The 25,688-nt window shown below is 38.2% G+C and overlaps 1 protein-coding gene across 2 annotated transcripts in view; it reads right to left on the bottom strand.

The window, feature by feature from the left end:
- The window catches only part of MMP16 (matrix metallopeptidase 16), a 303,974-nt gene extending 278,932 nt beyond the window's left edge, over nt 1-25,042 (bottom strand). For both annotated transcript variants that reach the window (XM_077876326.1, XM_077876325.1), the window contains exon 1: nt 24,910-25,042. In XM_077876326.1, coding sequence (XP_077732452.1) covers nt 24,910-25,041 — 132 coding nt within the window. In that variant the 5' untranslated portion in view covers nt 25,042. The remainder of the gene's footprint in view (nt 1-24,909) is intronic.
- Between the last annotated feature and the right edge of the window lie 646 nt (nt 25,043-25,688).

Genomic DNA, 25,688 nt, shown 5'->3' with positions numbered 1-25,688 from the left:
TCGGAAGCTCATGCCACAACACTTCAAAACTAGATGAAGCGTTAAGTCCAATTGCTATGTATAGTCATTTAGCAGCATAAATCAAAAGTTATTGAAATTAATACATGAAGCTATTTGTGTTTTTAATTTTTTTTTATGTAAAGGGGCTTATATATGCAATATTCCACTAATAAGAAAACCTCATTGTGATACTTATATGTCCATATGTGAATGCACACAATAGCTTTCTTGACAATCCATCTGGGCTTGGGTCATAGTCCCTTAAATCAACATCTGGAATTGAAATCCATACTATGAGAATGCACAAACTGATGATTAAGCTGTGTGTGTGTGTGTGTGTGTGTGTGTGTGTGTGCGCCTCCGTGTGTATGTGTATGTTGGTTTGTATTTCCTTTCGTGGGATCTGACATTTTCACTATTAGTAATGAAATACAGAAGAGAAACATCCAGTTAAATCTCAATTCCGATTTTCAAGGGATTAGCATTTTAAGTATCCTCTCCATCTCATAAAATATGCCTGTTCTAGGATATGGCACAAAGGATGCAAGAATCAAACCTCATCCTAACAGACGTCACTAGTAATTAATAAGGGCACACATTGCTTCCACATTTCCTCCTGGATTTCAAATAGTTTCCTCTCATTTGGAAGATATGCTCCACACTGCGTTCTAATTTTCCATCAGTAACCAAATACCTGATTGCTTATCCCTGGAATACAGAAAGTAGCTTCTCAAAAACCCAGGAAGGAAAATAAAAGCTGAGCGAAACACAACAATTTCAAGTGAAAATTGGTATTAGTAGCAGTAATCTATGCTATAATAAGTTGAAGAAGATAAAACATAATGAAAAAGAAAGGTGATAGACTTACAGATTTGAGAGAGCCCAATAAATCCTGTATTCATAGATGCTTTCAGAGAGTACCTTGTACTATAGAGAATGTATTTTATACCTTAAAATAGCAATTTAAATTAAGCATTTTTGAGTTATGGTCTCAATTTTCCGAAGGGGCTGGTCTATCAAAGAAAGATATTTTCAAATGTCCTTTTTTTTTTTTTTCAAATTGTTCCTCAAATCTAATAACCATGGTGGTTTTTGGAAAGAATTCAGAAATGTTCTCCAACCCTTAATCTGTTTTCATAAAACACATGTTGGTTAAAGAAGTAAGGTAATTCTGGAAATTGTGTAGTAATTTCTTCGGAAATTATAAGTGAAGCACAGATGGTAATACACTGCTTTTACAGGATATATTTTTATATGCAGATGATATTACCATGAACCCTGTACTGCACCATTTTTCTCTAACAAGATATGAAACAGTACCGTAACAGACACACAAGAGGAAAAAAAACAGAAAAATCAAGTAAAACCTTAGATATAATGTGTTGCTTGATGAATTAAAAGGATTCATAATGGAAATACATTCATAATGGAAATTATATATATATGTATTGTACGTGTGTATATATATGTGTGTGTATATGTGTGTGTGTGTGTGTGTGTGTGTGTATATATATATATATATATGTTGTACATTATTCCTAAGTGCTGACATTAGTCTGGATAAAATACTAAGAATATGCTTATTATCCAATATTATCCCCACCTTAAATTTCCCCAGTATCCATCATTCTACAATCATTTATTTAGCTTGTACTAATTTCCTGGCACTCTGCTGGAATAAAAAGCAGAATAAGAATATGACTCTACCTTCAAGAATTCTAAGACATCTGAAATGAAGTGAATAATGATTTAATGCAGTGGCCTTAATCATATTTATTACTAATGAGATAGTTGGTAACATTTTTCTTTTGAAATAGAGTAACTTCAAAATAAGTTACTGTCTATGACAAAGAACAGTAAAATTATTATTTTGAGATTAAAAATATATTTCCAGTATGTTTATTGTAAAGAAATGGAAATATTATGGTATTCAATCCTGGAATGTCAATAGTGGTATTTTCTATTCAAGTATAATTAACCTACAGTGTTAAATTAGTTTCAGTTATATGACATAATGATTCAACAGTTCTCTATGTTTCTCAGTGCTCATGAAGATAAGTGTATTCTTAATCCCCTTTGTTTTATTTTTCTTAATTTTTTAAAAAAAGCTCTTTAAAGATTTTATTTTTAAGTAATCTCTACATACAACATGGGCTCAAACTCACAACCCTGAGATCAAGAGTCATAGGCTCCATCAATTGAGCCAGTCGGCACCTCTCCCTTTATGTATTTTAATCATCCCCCTACCTACTTTCTCTCCAGCAATCACCAGTTTGTTCTCTGTATTTAAGGTTCTGTTGGTTTGCCTCTTTTTTCTTTGTTCATTTTATTTCTTAAATTACACATATAAGCAAAATCATATAGTATTTGACTTTCTCTTACTTATTTCACTTACTGTTAGGTCCATCCTTTAGGTCCATCTATGTTGCTGCAAATAGCAAGATCTCATTCTTTTTTTTATGGATGATACTTCATAGTATGTGTAGGGGTGTGTGTATATGACGTCCTCTTTATCCATTTGTCTATTAATAGACATTTCCATACCTTGGCTATTGTAAATAATGCTGCAGTAAACAAAGGGATCCATGTATCTTTTCAAATTTAGTCATTTCATTTTCTCTCATTAAATACCCAGTACTGGAATTACTGGATCATTGCAATTCCTTTTTTTTTTTTAATTTTTTGAGGAACCTCCGTACTCTTTTTCACAGTGGCTGCACCAATTTACATTCCCATCAATACTGCACAATGGTTCATATGGCATTTACTGGAATTTCAATATTTCATAGTTATATTTTTATCAGACTGGCTAAAACATAACCTTGTCGAGAGGGCTGGCTCACACAAAGCTAAGTACATGTGCCTGACAGTCTACATGCACACTCAGATCTGAAAAGGTGATCCCCAAGAATAATCAGAAAGATAAATTTGCTAAAGGCAATATGGTAGACACAGGCGCTACTGTTACCAGTGGCTGCTATTAATGGAAGAAAGATCCCAGAGTGCTCTAATGAAGAAGTACCAAAATCTGGAAAAGAACCTCTGTCTAGAAGTGCTTCTCCCAAACTCAGACAACTTCTTTGTAATAACCAAGAAAGTCTCTGAGACCTGAGGACAGTGTCTTCTGGGTACTAGAGAGAATAAAACTGCATATGTCATTTCAAATAACCATAGAGATGGCCTCTCTGACTATGGCCTACCTCCAAAGGTCAGGATGGTTTGACTTGCCCGGGAGGGAAAAAAATGATGGCACATCTTCCTTAAAAACCCAGTGCTGCTCTGCCAATGAGGGCCTTGGTAAAGTCAAGACAGAGTCTACACCAGCTTATTACTCTACATGCTGTGCAAGTTGCCTGAGTGTGCTCTAGAGTTAAACTACCTGGAATTGATTCCCAGCTTTCGCATTTAGTAGTTAGGAAAGTTTTTCAACTTCTAAATGACCTTAGTTTTCTTATTTGTAAAGTGAGTATGGTAACAATACTTTATACCTCCTAGAGAGTTAAAAATGGAATAAGATAATATACATAACGTTTAGCACAGTGTCTAGCACATTTACAAAGTGCTCAATAAATATTGGCTATTTTTCAAGGCAAAGGAGCTATGTCTATGAAGATGACGACTGGAGCAGAGATAGTCAATGCCAATCAACATCACCATCCTACCACATGCAAGTGAAATCAGTAAGTTCAGTAGCACACAGAGCAAAGATCTAGGCCTATTAAAAAGGGCAGAGGAAAAAATGAAACTGATGAGTAAATAAAGCAAAAAAAGGAAGCTAAATTATACCTTTGCCTGTTCAAAGTGATTAGAAGGTAAAGAGAGAAGGGGAACAAGCCAGTAGGAGGTCATCATTAAGAGAACTGAATTTAAAAACACGATAGGTACATTTTGAGTACATTCCGTTAAAACTCGTAATAAGCCTTAAAACATTTTTATCTCCTCATCCCCAAACACCCCATGTAAGGAAAAGTATAAGAAAGCAGATCCATGTAAGCATCAAAGGGCAGACTGGGAGGTAAAAAATGTACTGCTTGTAATTGCCAAATTTACGTGTGGAACAAGAGATGAACCAGAGAATTACAGGCCAATAAACCTGAATTCAATTTAGGGGAAGAAATGGAAAACACGTGGAATTGCTCAGATCCCAATCCTCGAGGAAATTCTAGAACCGTGCTTCCCAAAGCCAGATCAATGGTTGGGCCACATCAAAATCACCCAGGGGGAGAGGGGGGGCGATAGTTTTCAAAATGTAGAATCTGAAGTTCTACCTCAAACCTCCTGAAATAGTCCTTCTGGAGAAGGAGCCAAGGCATCATCACTTTGGACAAGCTCCTCCAGATGACTCATCTGCACACTGAAGTTCGACACCCACAGCCCCATCGCACAAAAAGAAGTGATGGCAGGGGAGGGTAAACAAAAAAATGCTAAGGCCTTCTTTGGATTCAGGGCTACATAGTCTACACTGGCCCACATACATACTGTTATCTGTATTGTTTAGTAAGTGTTATCTAACTTCAAAGACATGTCCCATGGTAAGAGTCCACAGTTTGAAAAAATCAAACTGAATTTCAATATATGATCGCATTCAACTTTAAATGGATCTGCTGAATTTTTTTCAAGCAAGGACAAACCTCTAGGTAAAACTGCCTTATTAGCTCATTTCTATCAGATTGATAGGTCGTAACTTGCTTAGCACAAATGCAAAACTTTTCTGCTTAAGCTTAACGTTTTAAAATTACACAACATGGGGGAAATGAGGCCGGAGAACTCCACGGATGGGGGGGGAAGGAGGGTGGACAGGGGGATAAAGCTGAGTTTACTCGGGGGAAAAACTCCCCTGTTTACCTACACCTTGTAGCTACACATGCATCTGTTCCCAATTTGAAGAGAATATATTGCAAGCACATTAGTTCATATTTTTCATGGCTAATGTCTTCTGTTCAGAAAATGAACATATCAACTCTTGCTTCATGCTTTTGTTTATCCACTTGTATCAATATGATGTTTAAATAAAAAGGAAAAATAATCAAAGTCCTCCAAACTCCAAATTCTTCCATTAATGCTAACTAACACTCTTGTCTGTGGATCCTCTACCTGGATCCCACCTGGAAGAGTTAACCCAAAAAGGAAAGTATCCTGGAGCTGACGTCCCATTTGCCAGCACTTACTTCTCCCAGAGCCCCGAAGAATACTTCAACAGACAGACATCCCTACAATCCAAACATCAAAGTGAATAATTCTGTCTCCGAATTTTGAAGCTCTCCAGATATTACCAAAGCCACCAAAGAACTGAATTGTCACTATTTCATCAGATGAGTCAGTTTGAGGTGATTTATGATGACAGTATTAGACTAGCTGTTTTGTACCCTGCAATGATAAGTCTCAGGGAAAAAAAATAATCTAGTCAATTGTATTTTAGAAAACAGATAAGAGCCCTTCTTAGCCGCAAAGTCATTCCTCTCCAACCTTCTGTAATTGAGTCTATAAAGGAGTCTATATGTGATAGTTTATGTTACAAACATCAGAACTTGGAAACACACTGCCTTATTTTCTATACTAGTTTTATGGCTGCATCTCTAGTCTCTCCAGAGTATATACACAGCAAAGGCCTTAACATCCACTTTTTATGCGTCCTAGATGTTAGGCACAAGTTGGAATGCGTATTTATATACTTAGGCTTGTATCTCCTTTCTAATAAAGTAAATATAAATGTCTGCCATGTTGGGAAATGCCAAAAACATTCACATTAAAAAGGCAGAAGCAATGCAGACCATATGCAAGTGGCCTACCTAGAGAAGAGTGGCCAATATCTTTATAGTATCCATGGCCACACTTTTGTTCAGAACATTTAAAAAAAAATACATCCTATCAGGAAAAACTGGGATGGGAACTGTATACTACTCTTCTATCTTGTAAATTATCCTCCAAGATTGAGGAAAGGCTGGATGTGAAGGGCTTGTTCTTTCAAGAGTCTGAAATTGGAATAACTACAACCAGCGAATGAAATGTCATGAGTCACCAGCACAAAGAGGACTTCAAAACAATGGGTTGATGGGAAAAAACAAGATGAAGAATTGTAAAGTTTCCTACTTTCTACATACGTGTTTAAAGGTGGGTAGAGTTGGAGAGTTGAAAGACTAACGTGAGAAGCAGTATTACTTAAATATTTATTTTTGCCTCATATGGATGCATTAAAATTTAGTATATTGTTTACCCTCCCTTGCCATAAAAAACAGTATCATCCTTTATTTTAAACCTTGCTCAATAAAAGACTAGCCTTACCTCTCACAGGGCCCTATCCAATAATTCTACAACAAAAGACAAATATTCTTTCTAGCAACACTAATTCTTCCAGGGATCATGTGCAGCGGGGGGAAAGTCTTTCTCGGCCTTCTCTTTTTCCTCAATATCCCTCCTTCTCATCTCTGCCTCTCTCCATTTTTTTTTAACTGCAATAAGCCACAAATAAGATCTAAAAAAGAAGAACCCTGAGAGCTTAAGTGTCTGATCCTCTTCTTTACATTTTCTTGGAAGCAGGAAAACAGTTATCTTCCTTTAATATCACTCTGTCTTATTTGCTACAAGGTTTAAAAATAAGAGGAAAATCCCAAGATGTATATAAAAAGCTAATTTCCCAAATAGCTCAGAAAGTTCTTTCAATATATGCATGCATACATATGCTGTATTCTATATCTTATATATCTTTCTTTTATGAACACACATATATATGCATGGATATGAGATTATGTGTATATAGTTAGAAATGTTTGATTGTAACATTACAGATAAATTTAAACAAAGATGAAACAAAGATGCTCTTATTTAATAGTGCCTAGAACTGTGATAACTGAATCATAGCTACCAGCACAAACATCTTTGCTGCTGAGGAAGACAGCATATCTCTAATAAAAGGATTTGAGACAAAATGAATGTGTCAAAGTGTGCATTTATAAGGTATCTGGTAAAAAAAAAAAAAATAGAAGGTATCTGGTAATGTCCTTTTGCTCTATTAAAACTGGTTTTTAGAAAATAAATAATAAATCCACATATGAATATTCAAATAACTAAAACTGTCTGTAGTGTCTCAAGCTATTTCTGTCAACAGTAGGCAAGAACATTTACCAATCACATATCACAATGGTAATTTTTATAATTTGATCATTGACACCATAGCTGAATGTGTGGTTTTTGACAGCAGCACACTTCCTCATAAACCCTGGCAAGAACATAGGAATCCATGCCCTGTTCCCTACTCTGGTTTCTCTCACTAACTTTCTGTGAAGCCTGAGGTGAAGCTATATCCACAACCAGGTCCTCAGATTCCTCTTCTAAAAAAGCACTGATCTAGAGGCACCTGGATGGCCCAGTTGGTTGAGTGTCTGACTCTTGGTTTTAGCTCAGGTCATGATCTCAAGGTCTTGGGATCAAGCCCTCATCTGGCTCCACGCTCTGCACAAAGTCTGAGAGTCTCTCTCCCCCTCACCCTGCTTCTCCCACTTGTGCTCTCTCTCTCTCTCTCTCTCTAAAATAAATATCTCATTTACAAAATTAAAAATAAAATAAAAAATAAGAAAGCACCGATCTAAATTATGGTTAAGGTCCTAACATTTAAAAAGAATAATGAAGGACACAAAGGATAATAGTCTCAGTGTTTTGCTGTCACCTCTCAAATAAAATTGAGGAAGCTCCTGGAACACGAAAAGTTATTTCTCATCTCTTGAGCACAAATACTGAGGATAAGTCCAAAAATTATTGCTTGAACCCAACAGTAAGCCTCTGGGCTTTGTGTTTTTCGCAGTCACACTAGTTCAAAACTTTGCCACATTTATCCTAGCTTCTGGGCTGTTACAGAGTCACTTGTGCATGGCTGACTATTACTACTCCTTTTCCACTGAAACTTTACTCATGATAATTCTCTAAATAGGTTAACAACCCTATAGCAGAAAACACACCTTAATCCTAACTTGTTCAGAGAAATGGAGGGGTAATGACAAAGAAAAGAAAGGGGATGAGAAAAAAAATAGGAAGGTAATTGTACATATGTGAGGGGAGCGGGGGAGGCAATTGGAAATGCCAGAAGAAGGGGAAAATAGGTAAAAGGGAAATGCAGGAAAGAAAAAATAAATCAATTCAACTGTTTTAGACATCTACTGTTGAAATTCTGCCCAACATCCTCCTCTTTTCTGAGGAAACTACTACTCCCCCACTCCAACTATCAGATGATACCAGGAGCTGCCATTCATGGTCCCACAAAGTATTTCCAGCTACAGGAATAGGCAAGTGATCCAAACTGGGTTAATGAGAAACTTTCTTTAGGGCTTTTCATAGCAGAGCTGGAAGTATAAGCATATGGGCAGAGGGAAGATATTTTCTCTAAGAAAAGTGATAAAGAAAAATGGTTGCCAGGTGATAGGAAACCATATAACAGGGAAAAAGAAACCTGCAACAAGAGAATGAAGCCAACCAACAAAGAGAAGCAGCAGGGAGGGTGGGACAGAAAGCTCTGCAGAGGTACCTGCAACTGGCCCAGGCTCCTGTGGTCAGCCCTTCCCCACAATCTGCAAACTATGCTAGTATTTTTCAATAAATCTATATTGGACAGGATGGTTCAAACCGGCTTTCTGTTGCATGGAACCAGGAGTCTTGAATAAAAGTCTTGAGTAAGATGTCCAAATTTTATCACAAAATTAGTCAATCCATTCATTGTTTCATTCAGAAAACAATTTTTGTCCACCCACACTGTGATATTCCACAGAAATATCATGACTACTGAGTCAGAGATCCAAAATTTAAGGAAACTACAAGGAAACGGTAAAAGAAAAACCACATTAAAATTGAGGAAAATATGGAGAACATAGACAATATACCAAATTTCAGTATCTTACCATGTTGGTCATGCTGTGTCTCACCATCAGTCTTTAATTTAAAAGCAATATACAAGATTCAAGAATTAATTATCCTGGACAAAATAACTAGGATTTTAAATATTTTTTAAGGTTAACTGACAACTGAAATCAAATGAGTATTCATCTCCCCTAAAGTCAGAATATAGACAATGTGCCTAGTGTCATGATAATTATTTAAGACTGCTTTATAGTCAGTACAATTATCCAAAAGAAAGAGAGAATAAGACAAGAGGTAAAATTATCTTTATATATAAGTAATATGACCGTGTGTCCAGATTACTCAAGCAGATCTTCAGCAGGATTATATGAAAAAAATATGATGATTTAACAAGGTGGGCATTTGATAATATGTAAAAATCAACAGCTTTTCTTTTTTTTTCCCCCAGGGGGAAATAAATATCAAGGATTTATTTATTTATTTATTTATTTATTTATTTATTTATTTATTTAACAAGCAGAGGGGGAAGGGGCAGAGGGAGAAAGAAACTCTCAGGTAGGCTCCATACTCAGTGCAGAGCCAAGGCAGGGCTCAATCTTATGACCCTGAGGTCAAGACCTGAGCCATAAAGAGTCTGACACTTAACCAACTGAGCCACTCGGGCGCCCTTTATTTTATTTTTTTAAATTATAGTTGACATATTACTTTCAGGTATACCCATTGTGATATAATAATTACTGTATATACATTGAAAAATGCTCAAGAGTCCCATGCTTAACCTACTCAGCCACTGAAGCACCCCAAGCTCACCACATCAGAGTGGCCGTAGCCTAGCAATGCAAAACAAAGGTGCCCTAGACCACCCACAAATCCATCAGATCAAATCAAATCTGTCTTAAGTCATTGTATTTTATAGTTATTAGACCTCAAGAAAACCTAAGTGCTACAGAGAAAGAGGTATTATTACTTAATATATACTGCTAAAGCATCTTTTAACCAGTTCTGGGGAAAATGAGTTAGATTCCACTTTCGGTACCCGCAACAAAGTATTTTTGCTTAAAGATTTAAACAGAAAAGAAACAAGTGTTTCTAAAAATAGTTTTAAAATGCTAGATACTTCTTAAAGCATGATACAAAACAAAGTCATAGTATAAATGACTAATCTGAAAAAGTAAATTAGCAAAACCAAAATATATCAACAAATTCATATTATTATGCGGGACAGAGAATGGGACAACTTTTTTTTTAAACACATATAGAGCTGTTATAAATCAGTAAGAGAAGACAAAATAATGTCACGAAAAGGAAACCTTTGCGATAAAAAATGTAAGTGGATTAAAGTATTTTTAAAGTGCTGAATACTGATATTCATTTAAATTTTCATAAAATTAGTTTTTCACTCATCAGATTAAGAAACAAATCTTAAATAACGGCAGAAGAGTGTGGAATCAACCATGTTCAAGCACTGTTGAAAACTATTTTTTTCTTTTTTTTTTTTTTTTTTTTTAAGATTTTATTTATTTATTCATGATAGTCACAGAGAGAGAGAGAGGCAGAGACACAAGCAGAGGGAGAAGCAGGCTCCATGCACCGGGAGCCCGATGTGGGATTCGATCCCGGGTCTCCAGGATCACGCCCTGGGCCAAAGGCAGGCGCCAAACCGCTGCGCCACCCAGGGATCCCTATTTTTTTCTTTTTGGTAGAGAGGAGGAAAGAAAGAGAGCACTAGTGTGTGTGCCAATGAGAGAATGGGGGGGTGGGTGGAGAGTCAAAGGCAGAGAGAGATTCTTAGCAGGTTCCACGCCCAGACACAAGGATCTCACAGCCCTGAGATCACAAACTGAGCCGAAATCAAGAGTCCCATGCTTAACCTACTGAGCCACCGAGGCACCCCAAGCATTACTGAAAACTAGTAAATCGAAATATTTTGGGGGTAGCAATTTGTCAGAATTCACCAAAATTATAGATAAATACACAGCCAATAATACAGTAATTACACTTCCAAAATGTATTTGTTAAATAAGCTCACACATGCTTGGACATATTGTATTATTACTTATAATAGAAACAACTTTGAAAATGACCTATTGATCCAGCAATAATGCTGCACTTAAACAGATTACCACATAAGTTACAAGTATGAAGTTGTTCTTTTTTTTACTGATATGAAAAATTCCCCAAAGCATATATTTATATTAAAAATGTATGGAACATTTTAAATAATATATTTCCATAGAAAGGAAGAAAGGAGAAATGAAGTGTGTATGTGTCTACAAAATCTCTGGAAGTTATTTAAGTAACAAGAAGAAAAGAAAACCAGATTGTTGTTTAAATGAATGGAACCTACAGCCCCTGGGCAGATGGCTGTCTTCAACCAAAAGTTAAGTCTTGCCATTCCTCAGATGATGCTATATTAGAAGACTCATTTCTCCTGGTAAATGCAAAAGTGAATAATGGACTGCTTAATATTCAAGAGGGTTACATTTCCTCTCCTCCTAAGGAAGATGTAATCCAGATAGATAGTATATGTATCAATGAAAGTCTAAAGAAAGTCATATTTTCCCTGTTCTTACCCTGCCAATTACCAATGTGTAGGTGTTCAGCAAGAGAAAAATCCATGAAATTTTAACATCTCTTGAGTCAGCTCTTCATGGTTTTCAATACTGTACTTGTTAGAACAATAAACATGATCTACTTTTCATGTTAGAAATTCAAATCATAACAAAAAGAAAGAAATTCAAATTATGATGTGATTATTCACTCTTAGGGTTTTACATGCTAATGGATGTAAAAGTTGATGGCCTATCAACATTTTTCTCATCCAGGTAGCTAAAAAAGTGATTGAAATGATTCAAGATGTCCAGTGAAATACAAGCAAAATTGGTTTTGCTCTTTACTGGAAACTGTCTTGGGAAAGTTGCCATTTATTAATGGGAATAACTACGACTGACGTCACTGAACTAGAACGAGGTTATTTTCCTTTATATTTATTTCCCTCGCGTTCTGATACACACTTTTGAAAAAAAGTGGCCAGTTTTTCTAACGTCAAGCCAACAGGTACTTACATAAATACTACATCAGTGAGGGAAGATGGAAAGTACTTATTTATACTAGATACTAAGCTCTGAACTTTTTATAGGGCACTGTTAGACTCATGAATTACAGCGGTGACCATGGCAGATATCCCATCTCATCATAAAGTTATAATTTACTATGAGAGTCAGATATGAATCTATTACACAAAAACCTTGTACAACAGGTTTTTGGCACATGCATTTCATTGACCAAATTTAGCCATATGCTCCAGGGAAACAGAAAAATCATTCAATTCAAATCCCCTTAAACATCTCCTTCCAGTAAATATACTTTTGGCCTACATGGTTCCAGAGACAGGAAGACCAGAACTCAAAGGCACAGAGAAACAAAAGACATGGGAGCTTGGCTTCTGAGTGTCCATGTGCCAAGTCTAAGCAATTAATAAGCTCTTACATGGATTTTCAAGTCTATTTAAAAGGCAGCCTTTTGTCTCACATACATACATCAGTATGCAACTTTGAGGCAAGATAAAACACTCTGTGATTACAATTATGAAAGGTACTTTGAAGACTAAGTAGTAACGAAGGCTATTATAAAAGCATAATGGGTTCATTTTCTGGCGGGGGGCGGGGGTGCAGACAGGGACTAGAGAAGGCCAGATTCCATTGACTAAGGAATGAGGACAGGGGTGGGAAAGAAATGAAGGATGTGAGCATTTCAGTGAAGACTCCCGGGTACATGGATTTTGGTACCTCCAGGAGGAAATGAGAAAATAGAATACCTACTTGAGCAATGGTTCTCAGAGTTTGGTCCAGCAACCTCTGGGGGTCCTAAAACTCTTACAGGACTCCACTAGGACAAAATTATTTTAATATGATGCTATTTGTCTCATCACTCTCATGGACTTGCAATTGACGGTGCAGTTTACCACTGGCTACGTGACTTACAATACTGTAAGTATGAACAGAAATAAAGATGAAAATCCAACTGTCTTCTGGTAAGCCAGATGCTACAGGTCTTTGGAAAAATGTAAAATGGTGTCTTTTTTACTATTGTTGCTTTGTACAATTTATTTTTCACTCATTTGATCGCTCATTTGAACAATCTGATCATGGCGTGCCTTGGTTTACCTTCTTCATGCCCCTTGTGCTTGGGACTCAATGAGACCCTGATCCATGAGTTTATATACTTTCTACAAAATTAGGTAAAGCTTTAGTTATTATACCTCCAAATCCTCTTTCTGCCCCCCTCCCAGTTCGGGGACTCAAATTACACATATACCAGGCCACATGAAGTTGTCCCATAAATCCCACACTCCACTCCTTTATAAATTTTCTTCTCTCCCTGTTTTTTCCTCTGGATAACTTATATTGCTGACTTCAGGTTTACTTTTTTTTTTCTCTTCAGTAGTGTCAAATCTGTTATAAATTTCAAGTGTATCTTGAATGTCACATATTGCGGTTTCAATCTCTACAAATTCAATTTGAGTCGTTTTCAATATCTTCCATGTCTCAAGTTTTCGCACAAAGAATATAGTTATAACAACTGTTTTAATATTCTTATCTGCTAATTCCAACATCTGCATCACTTCTGGATCAGTTTAGATAGATGCTGCTCCTCATTATGAGTTGTGTTTTTCTGCTTCTTCACACGCTTGGTAATTCCTTTTTTTTTTTTTTTTTAATCGAATGCCAGACATTGTGAATTTTAAACTGTCGGGTGCTGCATATTTTTGTATTCTTGTATATTTTATTGAGCTTTGTTGTGGAAAGCAAAGAAGTCACTTAGAAACAGTTCAATCCTTCTATGTCTTGCTTTTGAGACTTCTGAAGCAGAACTAGTATTCAGTCCAGAACTTTGTTCCCACCACCAGGGCAGGATGGTTCTGAGGACTCTCCCCACTGTCCTGTAAATGAGGCTCATGGGGATGGGCACTATTCCCAGCCCTGTGTGAGCACCAAGCATTGTCCCTTCTGATTCCTTTATTTATTTATTTTTTTTCCTTCTGATTCCTTTAATTGCTTCTTTCCCCGGCCCCCGGTTGCTACTTCACAGTTCTCAACTAGAGAGCCAAGGGAACTCTCTGCAGACCTCCAATGCTTTTGCTCTGTGCAGCTCCCTCTTTTCTGGAATTCCGGCCTGTGAATTCTAGTAACCTTGGTCTCCTCATACTCCCTAGCTGCCTGGCTCAGCCTGGTTCTGCATCCCTTATACTATTGTCTGGAGGCGCCCTCAAGGTGGTAAACTGAGACAACTGCAGGGTTCACTCTGGTTCCCATCTCTTAGGGATCACATCCCTTCATTATCTGATGTCCAGTGACTTGAAACCCATTTTTTCCTTATATTTTGGTTATCTCAGAGAGTAAATCAAGAGCCTGTTATTTATCTTCTCCCATTATCCCTTCCTCTTTCATCTCACAACAACCCATGAATTGGGTATTATTATCCCTACCTTACACATGAAGAAATTGGGGCACGTGACTTGGTTCACTTAAGTTCACTGAACTTGTAGTGATAGAGCTAAGACTTTTAAGCATTTCTTCGCAAGTTCTTGCAGACAGCCGTGATGATAGACTGCCTCCAGAGGAGGTGAGATAGTTGAATGAATATTTAGCAACTGAGAAATTTTTATAAAATCAGCTAGATTCTCACCTTTGTAAATTGGTATTGAGACACTTCTCCTCGAAAGGCTAATGAATGAACTAAGTGAGCCCTGAAAGCTATACACAGCAATGATCTTAAGGACTAAAGTTTTTTTTTTTTGTTGTTTTTTTTTTTTTGTTTGTTTTTTCAGTCTTTGGTCAACCACCAAGTTGAAGTTTCCATCCCCTTCACAACAAAGACAGTAAGCAGATACCAGGTCACTTCTCAAACAGTGAGGAGGCATTCACTAATTTCTAAAGCACTGGTCCATGTCAAAATTAATCTCTTTCTGAGAAAGGTCTCATTTATATTACAACTAAATATATTAGAAGTAATAAACTGGTTGCCTTAGCTTCTACCCAATTGATGCAACATATAAAAATAACAAACTCCAAAACTTAAAGGACATGCCCCCTATACATTCTTCCCCACAGGACACTAGGACACAGACCAGACCGGTTTTCCTTTACGTGTTCTCCAACGCTCTATTTCTTCTCATCTTGGAAGGTAATCGCACCTCCCTAAAACTTTTGCAAATCACATTTAAAGATAAACTGCAGCGTGGCAAGTAGTTGAGAAAGGAAATACTATGATGAATTTTATATGTAATTTGAGATCATGTCACATTTAATACTATGTGTAACTTAACACAGGTCACCAACTTTCTAATGAGTGAAGAATTATAAGGAGTATTCACCAGCAAAATCATGGAGCACCACACACACTCCATCCTGAAGCAGCATATGAAATCAACGGCGGCCTATTTAGGTTTTTTACTCCAGGCAAGACTCTATGCCAGGGTAGACCTCGCGTTTTCATTGTGCATATTAATGATCTCTTTTCAGTTTTGAAACACAAAAGATGTGAACAATGGAACTGGATCACACTGTCTTACTGGGAAACTGGAAATTAATTCTGGCCTGTATTTACTTGAAGAGCCTGGGCTCTGCAGCCAGCCTGCCTGCTTTGCTTCTGGGCTACTCCACTTTGGGAGAATCAGAGCTTTGTGGCCTTGGCACGTTCCTCAACCGCTTGGTGTCTCGGGTTCCTCATTTGTGGAAAGAGAAAGAGCAGTGTTAACTCACAAGCTTGTAATGAAATTTAAATGAGTTAATATATATGAAGCACTTAGAACACAATCAGGCACTCAGCAAATGGACAACCGGGGTTAATTAACATTGTTTTTATTATTAAAAGAAGGTATCCAATAAAATCAATTCCATCCATCTCTTTTTTATTGGTTATTTGGACCTGGTCTAATTAGAATATGATGCCAGCACACGACGGTTTCCAAACTCTGGTCATCTCGTGGGTGGGAATGAGGCACTGAGATACACCCTATTCTTATTTAAGGAGATTGCTTGACATTTTCTCAGTGCTATCATTACAAAATCTGTGCTCTAGGCAAACAGGAAAAGATCACAAATCAATTTTATGAATGGCAAAAAAAAAAAAATAAGGCAAAGACTGCTTAAGTGATTTGCTTGAGTCACCCATGAAACAAATTTCACTCAATCCACCTGCAGGAGTAAATCAGTGAGTTACATGTGAATAGAGCTGTTACAATATAAAAACACCCAGACCTCCAAAAAAGTTTTATCGGTAACTGGGAGTGAGTTTTTATAAACTGGTTCTCGGTTTCATACAAATCATCAAGTATGCCTTTGATTCTGGAAGTCATTTGAATCTATTCTCCATTATTCACAATGAAAGAAGGGAGGGGGTGCAGACGAGGCTTTTTTGTGTGTGTGAAATTCTCCCTAATTTTCAAGCCTGGTGTCCTGTAATAGAACTCAAGTGTAAAGTCCCTCAAGACCCCAAACCAGAAGAAACAAGAAGGACCAGGAGGAGGAACTGCCTAGCAAAGGTGGAAGAGTAAAGAGGGAATGAATGCATCACCCCCTGGAAACCCAAACCAAGTTCCAATATCTAATCAGTATAAACAATGAGAAACTATTAACACATGGTACGAATTCAACTGTGAAAGTTCCTATGGAAAAAAATGCCTCCACTGACATCACTTGGGCTCTGACTGTGCATCAGCCTAGGCAGAGGCACAAGCCTGCATTCCACTGACATCACCTCAGGTGCATGCAATTTGGGGACATGAAATAAAGTTCATGAAAGTATCCAGCTTCCCTTAAAAAGAGGCAGTTTATTCCCCCTTCACTTAAGCGTGACTAAAACAAATACTGTAAAATTCCATTCCACTGAGTAGTTTATTTGGGTTTATTTGGTCATTTGAACACATCACTCCAAGGACTATTTCTCCGGAGAATATCCATGGAGCCATGGTTTACTTCATTTATCCAGGTTTCATTTGACTCACTAGATTAAAAACCTTTTTAAAAATCCGAATGATGCTTGTGAGGAAATCAAAACGTCTTCATTAAATGTTGGTATACCCCATGCACTAGAAACTGCCTTTTTTTTTTTTTTATCCTCCCTCCTTCCACCAGAGGTCATGTTATAATCCGCTCAACTGAAAATATGTCTGAGGTTCCTATTTAAAGAAAAAAAAAAAAAAGAAAAAGAAAAAAACAACGGCTTCACACTTGTGTGACTCATTTTTGTACGTGTTTTTTTAAAAAGAATAGGTAAGGCCTATATTTGAAAATCTGCTTTCGTTGAAAAACATGTATTCAACAAGGCCCTATGGTAAACATTCAAAAATAAGATGACTTCAGTCTCCCAAGCTTGTAAAATTGGATTTTTCCTACATATAGCCTAAAAGGCACGATCAAATTAAATTTAGCCCACTTCTCATCTGTTAGGACTACAATTGTTTCCCTAGACATTTTAGTTAAAATGAGAGTCTCGAAAGCACCTGCAGTCAGTGTAACACGGGGTCTCTGACCTACTCTACACCTAAAAGCGAGGGGTCTATAAAGCAGTCCTGCATTGGAACAGTCTTTGTCAAGCTGTCAGGCCCAGACGCCTGGCCTCCCTGAAAGTGCTAATTCCTTTCTTAAATTCATCGCATATGTAACCACTGGTGCCAAGGGGCTCTCAGTAAACCCATCTCACATCTTAAACCATAAACCATTTGCTCATTGATTTCTTCAAACTCTCTATGACTGCCTATGATTCCTTTCAAGACATGTGATTGCACCTAGTGTCCTTGATTTTAAACCAAATTCTTCTACTCCACTGGAGTCCTTAAACAGCTCAATAGCTCCCTCTAGCCTCCTTTTATAGACGACACCCGCAGATCACATTCTATCAGAGGTCAGGGGGCCACAGTGGGATTATTCTTATTCCCTGGGCTCAACTTCTGTTCAGAGGCTCATCAAGATACTCCACTGATCCAAACCCAAGGATGCACAATGCCAAACGGCTGTGGTGAAGCACGAAGACAACAGCCATTCAGAATTACTAAATGACAGGAAGCAACAATCAAATACGGGTTTATGGATAGCCTCAAAATCTATAAATAACTTGCCCATGAAAAAGAAGGCATATAAAAAAAAATTGAGAGCCATACATGTTATTGCTTAGTATTTTATCCTTTTAGTATGGAATATTTTTGCTGTTCACATAAGCTGCATATTTTATAAAATGGAATCTGATTCTTCACATTCAAAATGAAATGTGTTATGAAGAATAAAAATAACCCTCAAAAAGCCACATGCCAATTATTATCCACAATGGGTAAGAGGGATACACAGGATAAGCACTTCAGCTCACTACAAAATACGTGTATATTTTTTTATAGATAAGATAGAATTTCGAGACTCTCTCCCACCCTAATAGACAAATTATGATCTTATTGAAGCTTGCCTTTCTATTTGTGCCAACTTATAGATGCTATAGATTTTTCGAAATAACAACAAACCATGTTTTTAACATTAAATTTTTAAAGTATGTTACCTTGGCCAAAGATTGATTTTAAAATTACATATAATTTGCTGCCAGTGTTTTCATTACTCAGCAGAAGGCTAGGATTATTTTCAAAATGTAATGCCCTGTGTGACTACAGATGATAGCAAATGTTAGCAATAAGTTGCCCTTTCTGTATGTCATCATGATATCCACTTCAGAAACAAAACAAAACAAAACAAAACTGAACACTCTACCCTTAACATCTAGTTGCCTCCAAATTTACATGGTAAATATGTTTAATTTTCCTCCTCTGTCCATACAAATTAAAGTTTGGAGGCTAAGTACAATAGAATTTCAAATTTGCAAACGTCTTTAGTGATAGGTTAGTTCCGTCTTTGTTTTTGCAGATGCAGGTATTAAAGAAATGACTTGTCCAAGATCAAAGCTATGTTAGTACAAGAACCAAAGTTAAAGCCTGGATCCCTTGACCTCTGTCCTAGGGCTCCATTACATTTTATTGCTAGCTACCTTTTATTCCCAGTGTTAAGAACAGGATTGTTGCTGTTTAAAAATGTCCTTATCGTTGTAGAAAACACTTTAATACCTTTTTCTGCCCATCCCCCTCCTTCCTCTATTAATTAAAAAAAAAAAAAGACTTTTATGTTCTGGATTTGTGGTGTAACAAAGACCTGGCCCAAGTTATACACTGAATCCCACTACTGTAGATAGGAAGCACATGGGCCTTGAGCCAATTAAAATAAACAAGCCCACTGAATCATAAGGCCTATTTATTTTCCACGGTATTACAAGATGAACAGATTTCTGCAAACTCAGTCTTGTAAGGGAAGGTGTGAGCTGAACTTGACATTCTATGATAGTAACAGATGACAAGACAAAATGTGCAAATCATATTCCTAAACTAAACTGTCTAAGAAAAACCCACGGGAAGAAAATGTACTGATGTTAGTGGTTGATATTCAGTATTTTACACTTTTTAAAAATGAAAAAGGTATTAAAATACAATCTTCCTGGACCAGCTGGTAATGTCCTAACCTGATAGACTTTAATGTAATTAGATGCTATCATGACAATTTAGCTTTGAATGGGCATCTTTTTTTTTTTTTTACTAATAATAATGATATCTAAAAAGTACTGAGTTTTAATTATATGAAGGTATGTTCCCATCTATCCATCTATCTAATAGGATATACATGTATTCATTTTATCATCAAAACACTCTATAGGACGGATACTATTAGTATCCCCATTTTACAGATATATACAGTGAGGCTCAGAGATTAAGCTTGTCCATTATTAACCTCCTTAACCCATTAATTAACCTAATTAACTTGCAAGTAAAAGAACTGTGATTACGATCTAGCAGTCTCGTACCAGAATATGTGATCTTGATCACTATACTATTCCACAATAAAAAAAAATTTGATGGGTATTATTATGTTCACAGATATTTAAAATAAATTGTGACAGAAAGTAACATGAAAAGTGATTTTCTCAATTTGAATATTCACGCTGAAGCGTCAGAAAGTTCCTGAAGGAACATAAAGAAATCTTTTCTTTTGACATCAAACAAATTTAACTAATGGATTCAAGTGTCCAATAGCTTTATTTATTTATTTATTTATTTGGTCCTGAAATAATTCCAAATGGTCATTTACCAAATATTCTGAACAGGTACAGTTTGAGTAGCTGGGGTAGGTCAGACAGTGAAATACAGTTACATAAAATAACTGATTAATCCAACTTTAGAGAGAAGAATTATACCACCGAACAAGTACAAATTTTATGTTTATAAACTGAAATGGCATGAATAAGAAAAAGTAAAAACTTTAGATCTATAACTTTTAACCTGACCCCAGAGATTTAAAAAGCTGTAATTGAACCCGACTTTCTCCTTACTTGATGGAGAAGACCCTGAAAGAGGAGATCCAACTCTATAGGAAAGAACAGAATTGGAAAGTTGCTCTCTGTGGATTTCTCAGGGACAGTGAAGCAGGGACCCACCTCGCTGGCATACACCCACCTGGAAGAGTTTCATGAATAACCCTAGACCTGGGGAACTTGACCAGGCAACTCTGAACAGAGAAAAGTGTAAGATGGGCCACATGGGGGAACCTGAGGGTACTGAGTCTTCTGGTCTCCTGGTCTTAGTTTTGCGACCTTATGAGCACTGTGAATGGCCAGCATACCTGGGATGTCTTGTAAAGCTTGAGATTTGCAGTGGATAAAAAACCTTCATGAATCAGTAACACAGCCCCTGTTCCTGCCCCGTAAAAACTGCTACAGTGAGAATTGTGGGATGTAATCCAAACAGCCCCTTACTCAAGGGGGCTGACAGAACACAGGGTCAGCCACCTTCCATGAGCAAAGGAAATAAGGCATGCTGATAATTTAAGCCAGTAGAAAACAAGATAGATAAAAAAATGACCCCAACATATGACATTTTAAAATCTGCGAAATATGATTTTTAATCTCTGACATCCCTCACCACCAGTAACCGCCAAGTTTATATGCAGTACAGAGCTACTCCAAGCAAATTCTGACCTTTTAAGTAGATTCAGATAAACTGGACAAAGGTGAATAAATTCTAAATCAGTTAAAGAAACATACTGCAAGGTAGGAAATGGTTACACTCATGATTCATAGTATTTGTCATAAAATATCTTTTAAAAAACCTAGAATATCTCCTTTTGTGAATTAGGAACGACAAAGTCAATTTTCGCTTTATCAAGACTTTTTGTCACAGAGAAGTAATCATCTTCTTATGCTTTGATACTTGCATCATTCAGAGTTCACATTTTTATTTTACCATTAAATTGGCTTAAAATAACTTTCCTCCTTAGAAATGTGTCTGGTTTTTTACAAAACAATAAAGAACATTATATATATATATATTTAACCTATAACAAACTATCAAAGTTGATGAAAGTTATTAGTCTCAGGAGCTATGTGCATATATTTATATATATTTATATATGAATTTTTATATTATATACATATAAATAAATATATATTTTTAAGTAGATTCCACGCCCAGCGTGGAGACCAATGCAGGGCTTGAACTCATGACCCTGAGATCAAGACTTGAGTTGAGATCAAGAGCTGGACACTTAGACCAAGCCACCCAGGTGCCCCTCATGAATGCTATTCTATCTCAAATTTCATAACAACAATGCTCATAGCGTACCAAAAATAACCCCACAAAAATGAAAAAATAAAGAGCCTCATGAGAAGAACATTATTTTAGAGACAATATGATCTTTTAGAGCACAGAGATTCAATCCTATTTCTTTGTTAACAATTGAGCTCCATTTGGCCAATGAACACCTCTGATTCAGACTGCTGTCCAATGATAGTAGTCTTTGACTTTTAAGTTAATATTAGCAATGTACTTCCTTTGCATCGTGGTAATGATTACACACTGAAAGGCCCACTCCCCAAAAATGGATCCCATAGTGAACAAAAATCTTTAAGCAAATATACACTGAAAACCTGGCATTAGAGTGTTCTTCCTAAAATATATTTAAGGAGAGGAATGAATTGAATCTCTTCCATAGTACTACTTCTGGTAGCGTCTGACCCTTTCTTAGCCGTTGAGATGTTGCTTTTTGCTTCTTAAGAACAAAAACAAATAATAAAATGTACTCTTTCTCTGTAACTGACTTTCACTGGCATATTAAAAAAATATCTCCGGTTCTGATAACTGAAAATTCCAAATGCTTATATTCTTGAAAATAGGCAGGAAAGAGTTAACATGATTATTTATACTCAATCCCCACACCTGGGGGGCGGGGAGGGTGGGAATATGTTTTTAAACCTTTAATTATAGGGATGAAAAGTACAGGGGTCCCCACCAATTGTGAAGTCCAGTGAGGAATAAAGCATTGTAACCTCAGCTGTCAGCATAAAAAGCATCTCTCAGAAGCTTCGTTCCAACTATAATAACTTGGTGTGCTTGCTAGAAAAAAAAATTTATGATCATATGAGCTTCATGCATGATTGATACCATTACTGTTTATTTTAAGACTGTCCTTGAGAATCAATCAAATAAAGCATTCCCAGTGTATGTTTTGCAACCCAGAATGAAGAACACAATATAAGTGCTTTTCTGGAGAAGATGTGATGGACTGTTCTTCCTATTAGGGCTTCCTACCAAAAAGAAATATCTAATAAAGGTGAACCAGGCAGAAATTCATGTCAGAAAATATCCTGTCATCCCATGTTCTTTGCAGGATGTTGAGTTAACCAGCAGCTACTCTTATGATTAAAAAAAAAAGAAAAATAGAGATTATCATTACACATAAGGAAGTATATAAACCCAGCTAAGGATATGTTCAAGTGCTTAAAAAATAATAATTGAGAATAATACAAACTATGAAGCATAATCTAAGTCATTAGGAAATCTCCTTTGTATCAAATAAGGTTTTTAAGGTCTCAGATGTCACCAGCCTCTTACCATTCATAATTAAATATTTGCATTGTATAATAAATATGGATGACATAACTTAAATATCCTAAAAATGGGAAAATAACTTTTTCTCATCAACTATTTTTTTCACATATATATTGATGAAAGGATCATGCAAATTTAAAAGGAAATTTCTTTTTTAGTAAAATCAACTTTTTTGCATAATAGTACCTGATTGAACTGATGGGAATTCACACTGTAGACACACAATAAAATTTATGTCTTTAGCCTCAAAAAGAAAACCTAATTATCATCCAGTGATGCTATTCCAACCATCTCTGAAAGCAAACCTGAGACTTTCCCCCAAGCAAGTAGCCATCAATCCAGACCCTCCCTTCTACTTCACAGCGAGCAAAATAAAACCCAGCACTTACTTTTACCCACCTTCCCCTGCCCCACCTTTCCACCATCACCATCATCACCAAACCGAAGCAATAGGCCCTTCTGCTTACAACATAAAAATCAGCTTGCCACTTTCATTCCTTCAGTCTATAAACTAATCCCTCCTTCATTCTGACATTAAAGTATCTCTTGATTTCAGTGTTAGAAAAAAATCCATCTGTGGCACCTAATTCCAAAAAGTTCAAATTTGCAATCAAGACAAGTCTGGACTTTCAACCCCTTTGCATCTCTCTCTCTCTCTCTCTCTCTCTCTTTAATCCAGGAAACCAAAGTTGTTATTTTTCAAAAGGTTAAACAGTTTGGGTTTCTGAACTGCGGTTTTTGTGTAATACAATCGTACTTAAGGTCTCTAAACTTCTTTAACTCTTGATAATGGTTCTTACTTCTTCAAACACTTTCTCTACCCACCACCACTTATTACATGGAGTCCCCAGAACAGTTCATATAAACACAGAGTTATATTCAGAATATGGCCTCACACACAGCATTTATTATGCACACTTTGTATATCAATCTGTTACATGAAACATGTTCAAGGGCTACGCAACAGGTCCTGCTATTGTGTAAACACACACTCCCAACAGGATGACAGGCAGCTTTAAGGAATCAAGAATATATATATATATATATTTAAAAATCACGTTATTCTTGAGAGACTGGATTGTAATGCTTCTGAGAAGTCAGAGGACAGCAGATCTAATCAAAAGGCGTATATTTTACCAAAACCCTCTTTCTGTCTTTGTGTACCACCGGGCATGCTATAAACGGGACTCAGAGCCCAGGTGTAGACACACTTCCACCGATTTACTGCACATCACTGCCTTTAGTGCTGAGCTGATGACAGCAAGAGTACTTTGGCAGAGGTCTGACAAGTCCTTATCCTCAACTTCCCTCCTGCTTTATGTCCGTCTGTTCCCAAAGCAATCAAAGCAAAACACATGACAGACCCCAACCTCTCAAGTCTGGCCACGGGAGTGTGAAATCAAATTAAAAACACACCTCACAACTATTCCATCGGGCCACGTTTGTGTTCAACGGGCGGGGGGAGGGGAAGAGAAGACACTTTGCAAGAGATGGATCTCATGTCCCTTCCTCTGGGCAGCCAGATCTAGTTACAGTGTATTAAGTTGTGTCTAAATAATGAGAAAAAGACCCTGCCCGGTCCAGTGTTTGCAGCACAGAGGGGTGTTATTCAAACCTATCAAGTGTTCCCACGCTCTACACCGCCCCCCCCCCCCACCCCCCATTCTGGAGTCTCGGATCTTGACCTCCTTTGTTAGGCACCGAACCCGGGGAGGAAGGTTTCAGGAACAATACCGGGGGAAGCACAGGATGCCCGGCCGTGCCCTCCGTCCCGCCCGAACCGCTCCTTGGTCCCCAACTCAGCCTGCCCCTATTAGGGCGCACGTCTGCGAGACGCAGGACTTCGCCCCTTCCCCGGGTGGCGAGCGGGGACCGGCCACGGCTGCGCCCCGCCGGGCTTTGTGCCGCCGGGGATAACGGATCCCCAGCCTCGCGCGCATCCATCACCTACGAGCCAGGGAAACTCGGCTGCAAAGGCGCCGCCGTGCAGAGCCCCGGGCTGCTCCGCGCCGCCGGGATCCCCAGGAGCGAAGCGGGGAGCTTCGGGGAGCAGCCCAGGCGAGGGGGAAGGAAGGAAGCTCTCACACTCTTACCTCCACATTGAAATACTGCTCCGTTCCGCAGACGGTAGCACATAAAATCCAAAGCAAGGTTTGCAAGAAAAATACCCCCGTGTGATGCACGAAATCCAACCGTCTTCCAGTGCTGAATGTGAGTAAGATCATAGTGAACTGTGCTTCAATGGATGCACGAGCTCCCGGCGTTCTTCTCCCTCTCTCCCTCTCCCTCCCTCCCTGGTTTCCTGGCAAAAAAGAAAAAAAAGAAAAAGAAAGAAAAAAAAGAAAAAAAAAAAAAAAAGTCCTCCGGCTGGGCAGGGAGCCTGCAGGTTCACCCACGGCCCGGCGAGGGGAGGGCGCGCAGGGCCCGGCGCTCGGCAGCCCCCGGGGAAGCGCGGCGGGGGCAGGCTCAGCAGCAGCCTGCGTTCACCATCCTCGGGGGCCCGTCGCCGGGAACGTGGCGCCCAAGTTCACCCGCGGTTCCGGCTCCAAGCGCCCAGTCGCAGCCGCAGCAGCAGCCGCCGCCGCCGCCGCCGCCGCCAGCCCGTGCGTCCTCCTCCTCCTCCTCCTCCTCCTCCTCCCCCTGCTGCTCCGCGTCCTCCTCCTCCTCCACCGCCCACTCCGCCGCCGCCGCTGCTGCCGCCTCCTGCTCGTGCGGGAAGGGCCTCCGCCGCTCCTCGCCTCTCGCCTCTGCTTCTCCTTCCCTCCTCGCCGCGCTCCCCTCCAGAACGTTCATCCGTAATCTACATAACTCCTCCTTCCCGGGTCCGCCGAGCTCCGGCCCTCCGCGCGCGCACACGCGCACACACACCCCG

The sequence above is a fragment of the Canis aureus genome, chromosome 28, assembly GCF_053574225.1.
Source record: "Canis aureus isolate CA01 chromosome 28, VMU_Caureus_v.1.0, whole genome shotgun sequence".
NCBI lineage: Eukaryota > Metazoa > Chordata > Mammalia > Carnivora > Canidae > Canis > Canis aureus.
The sequence above is the reverse complement of the archived record's forward strand: the minus strand, read 5'-3'. Positions and strand labels throughout refer to the sequence as shown.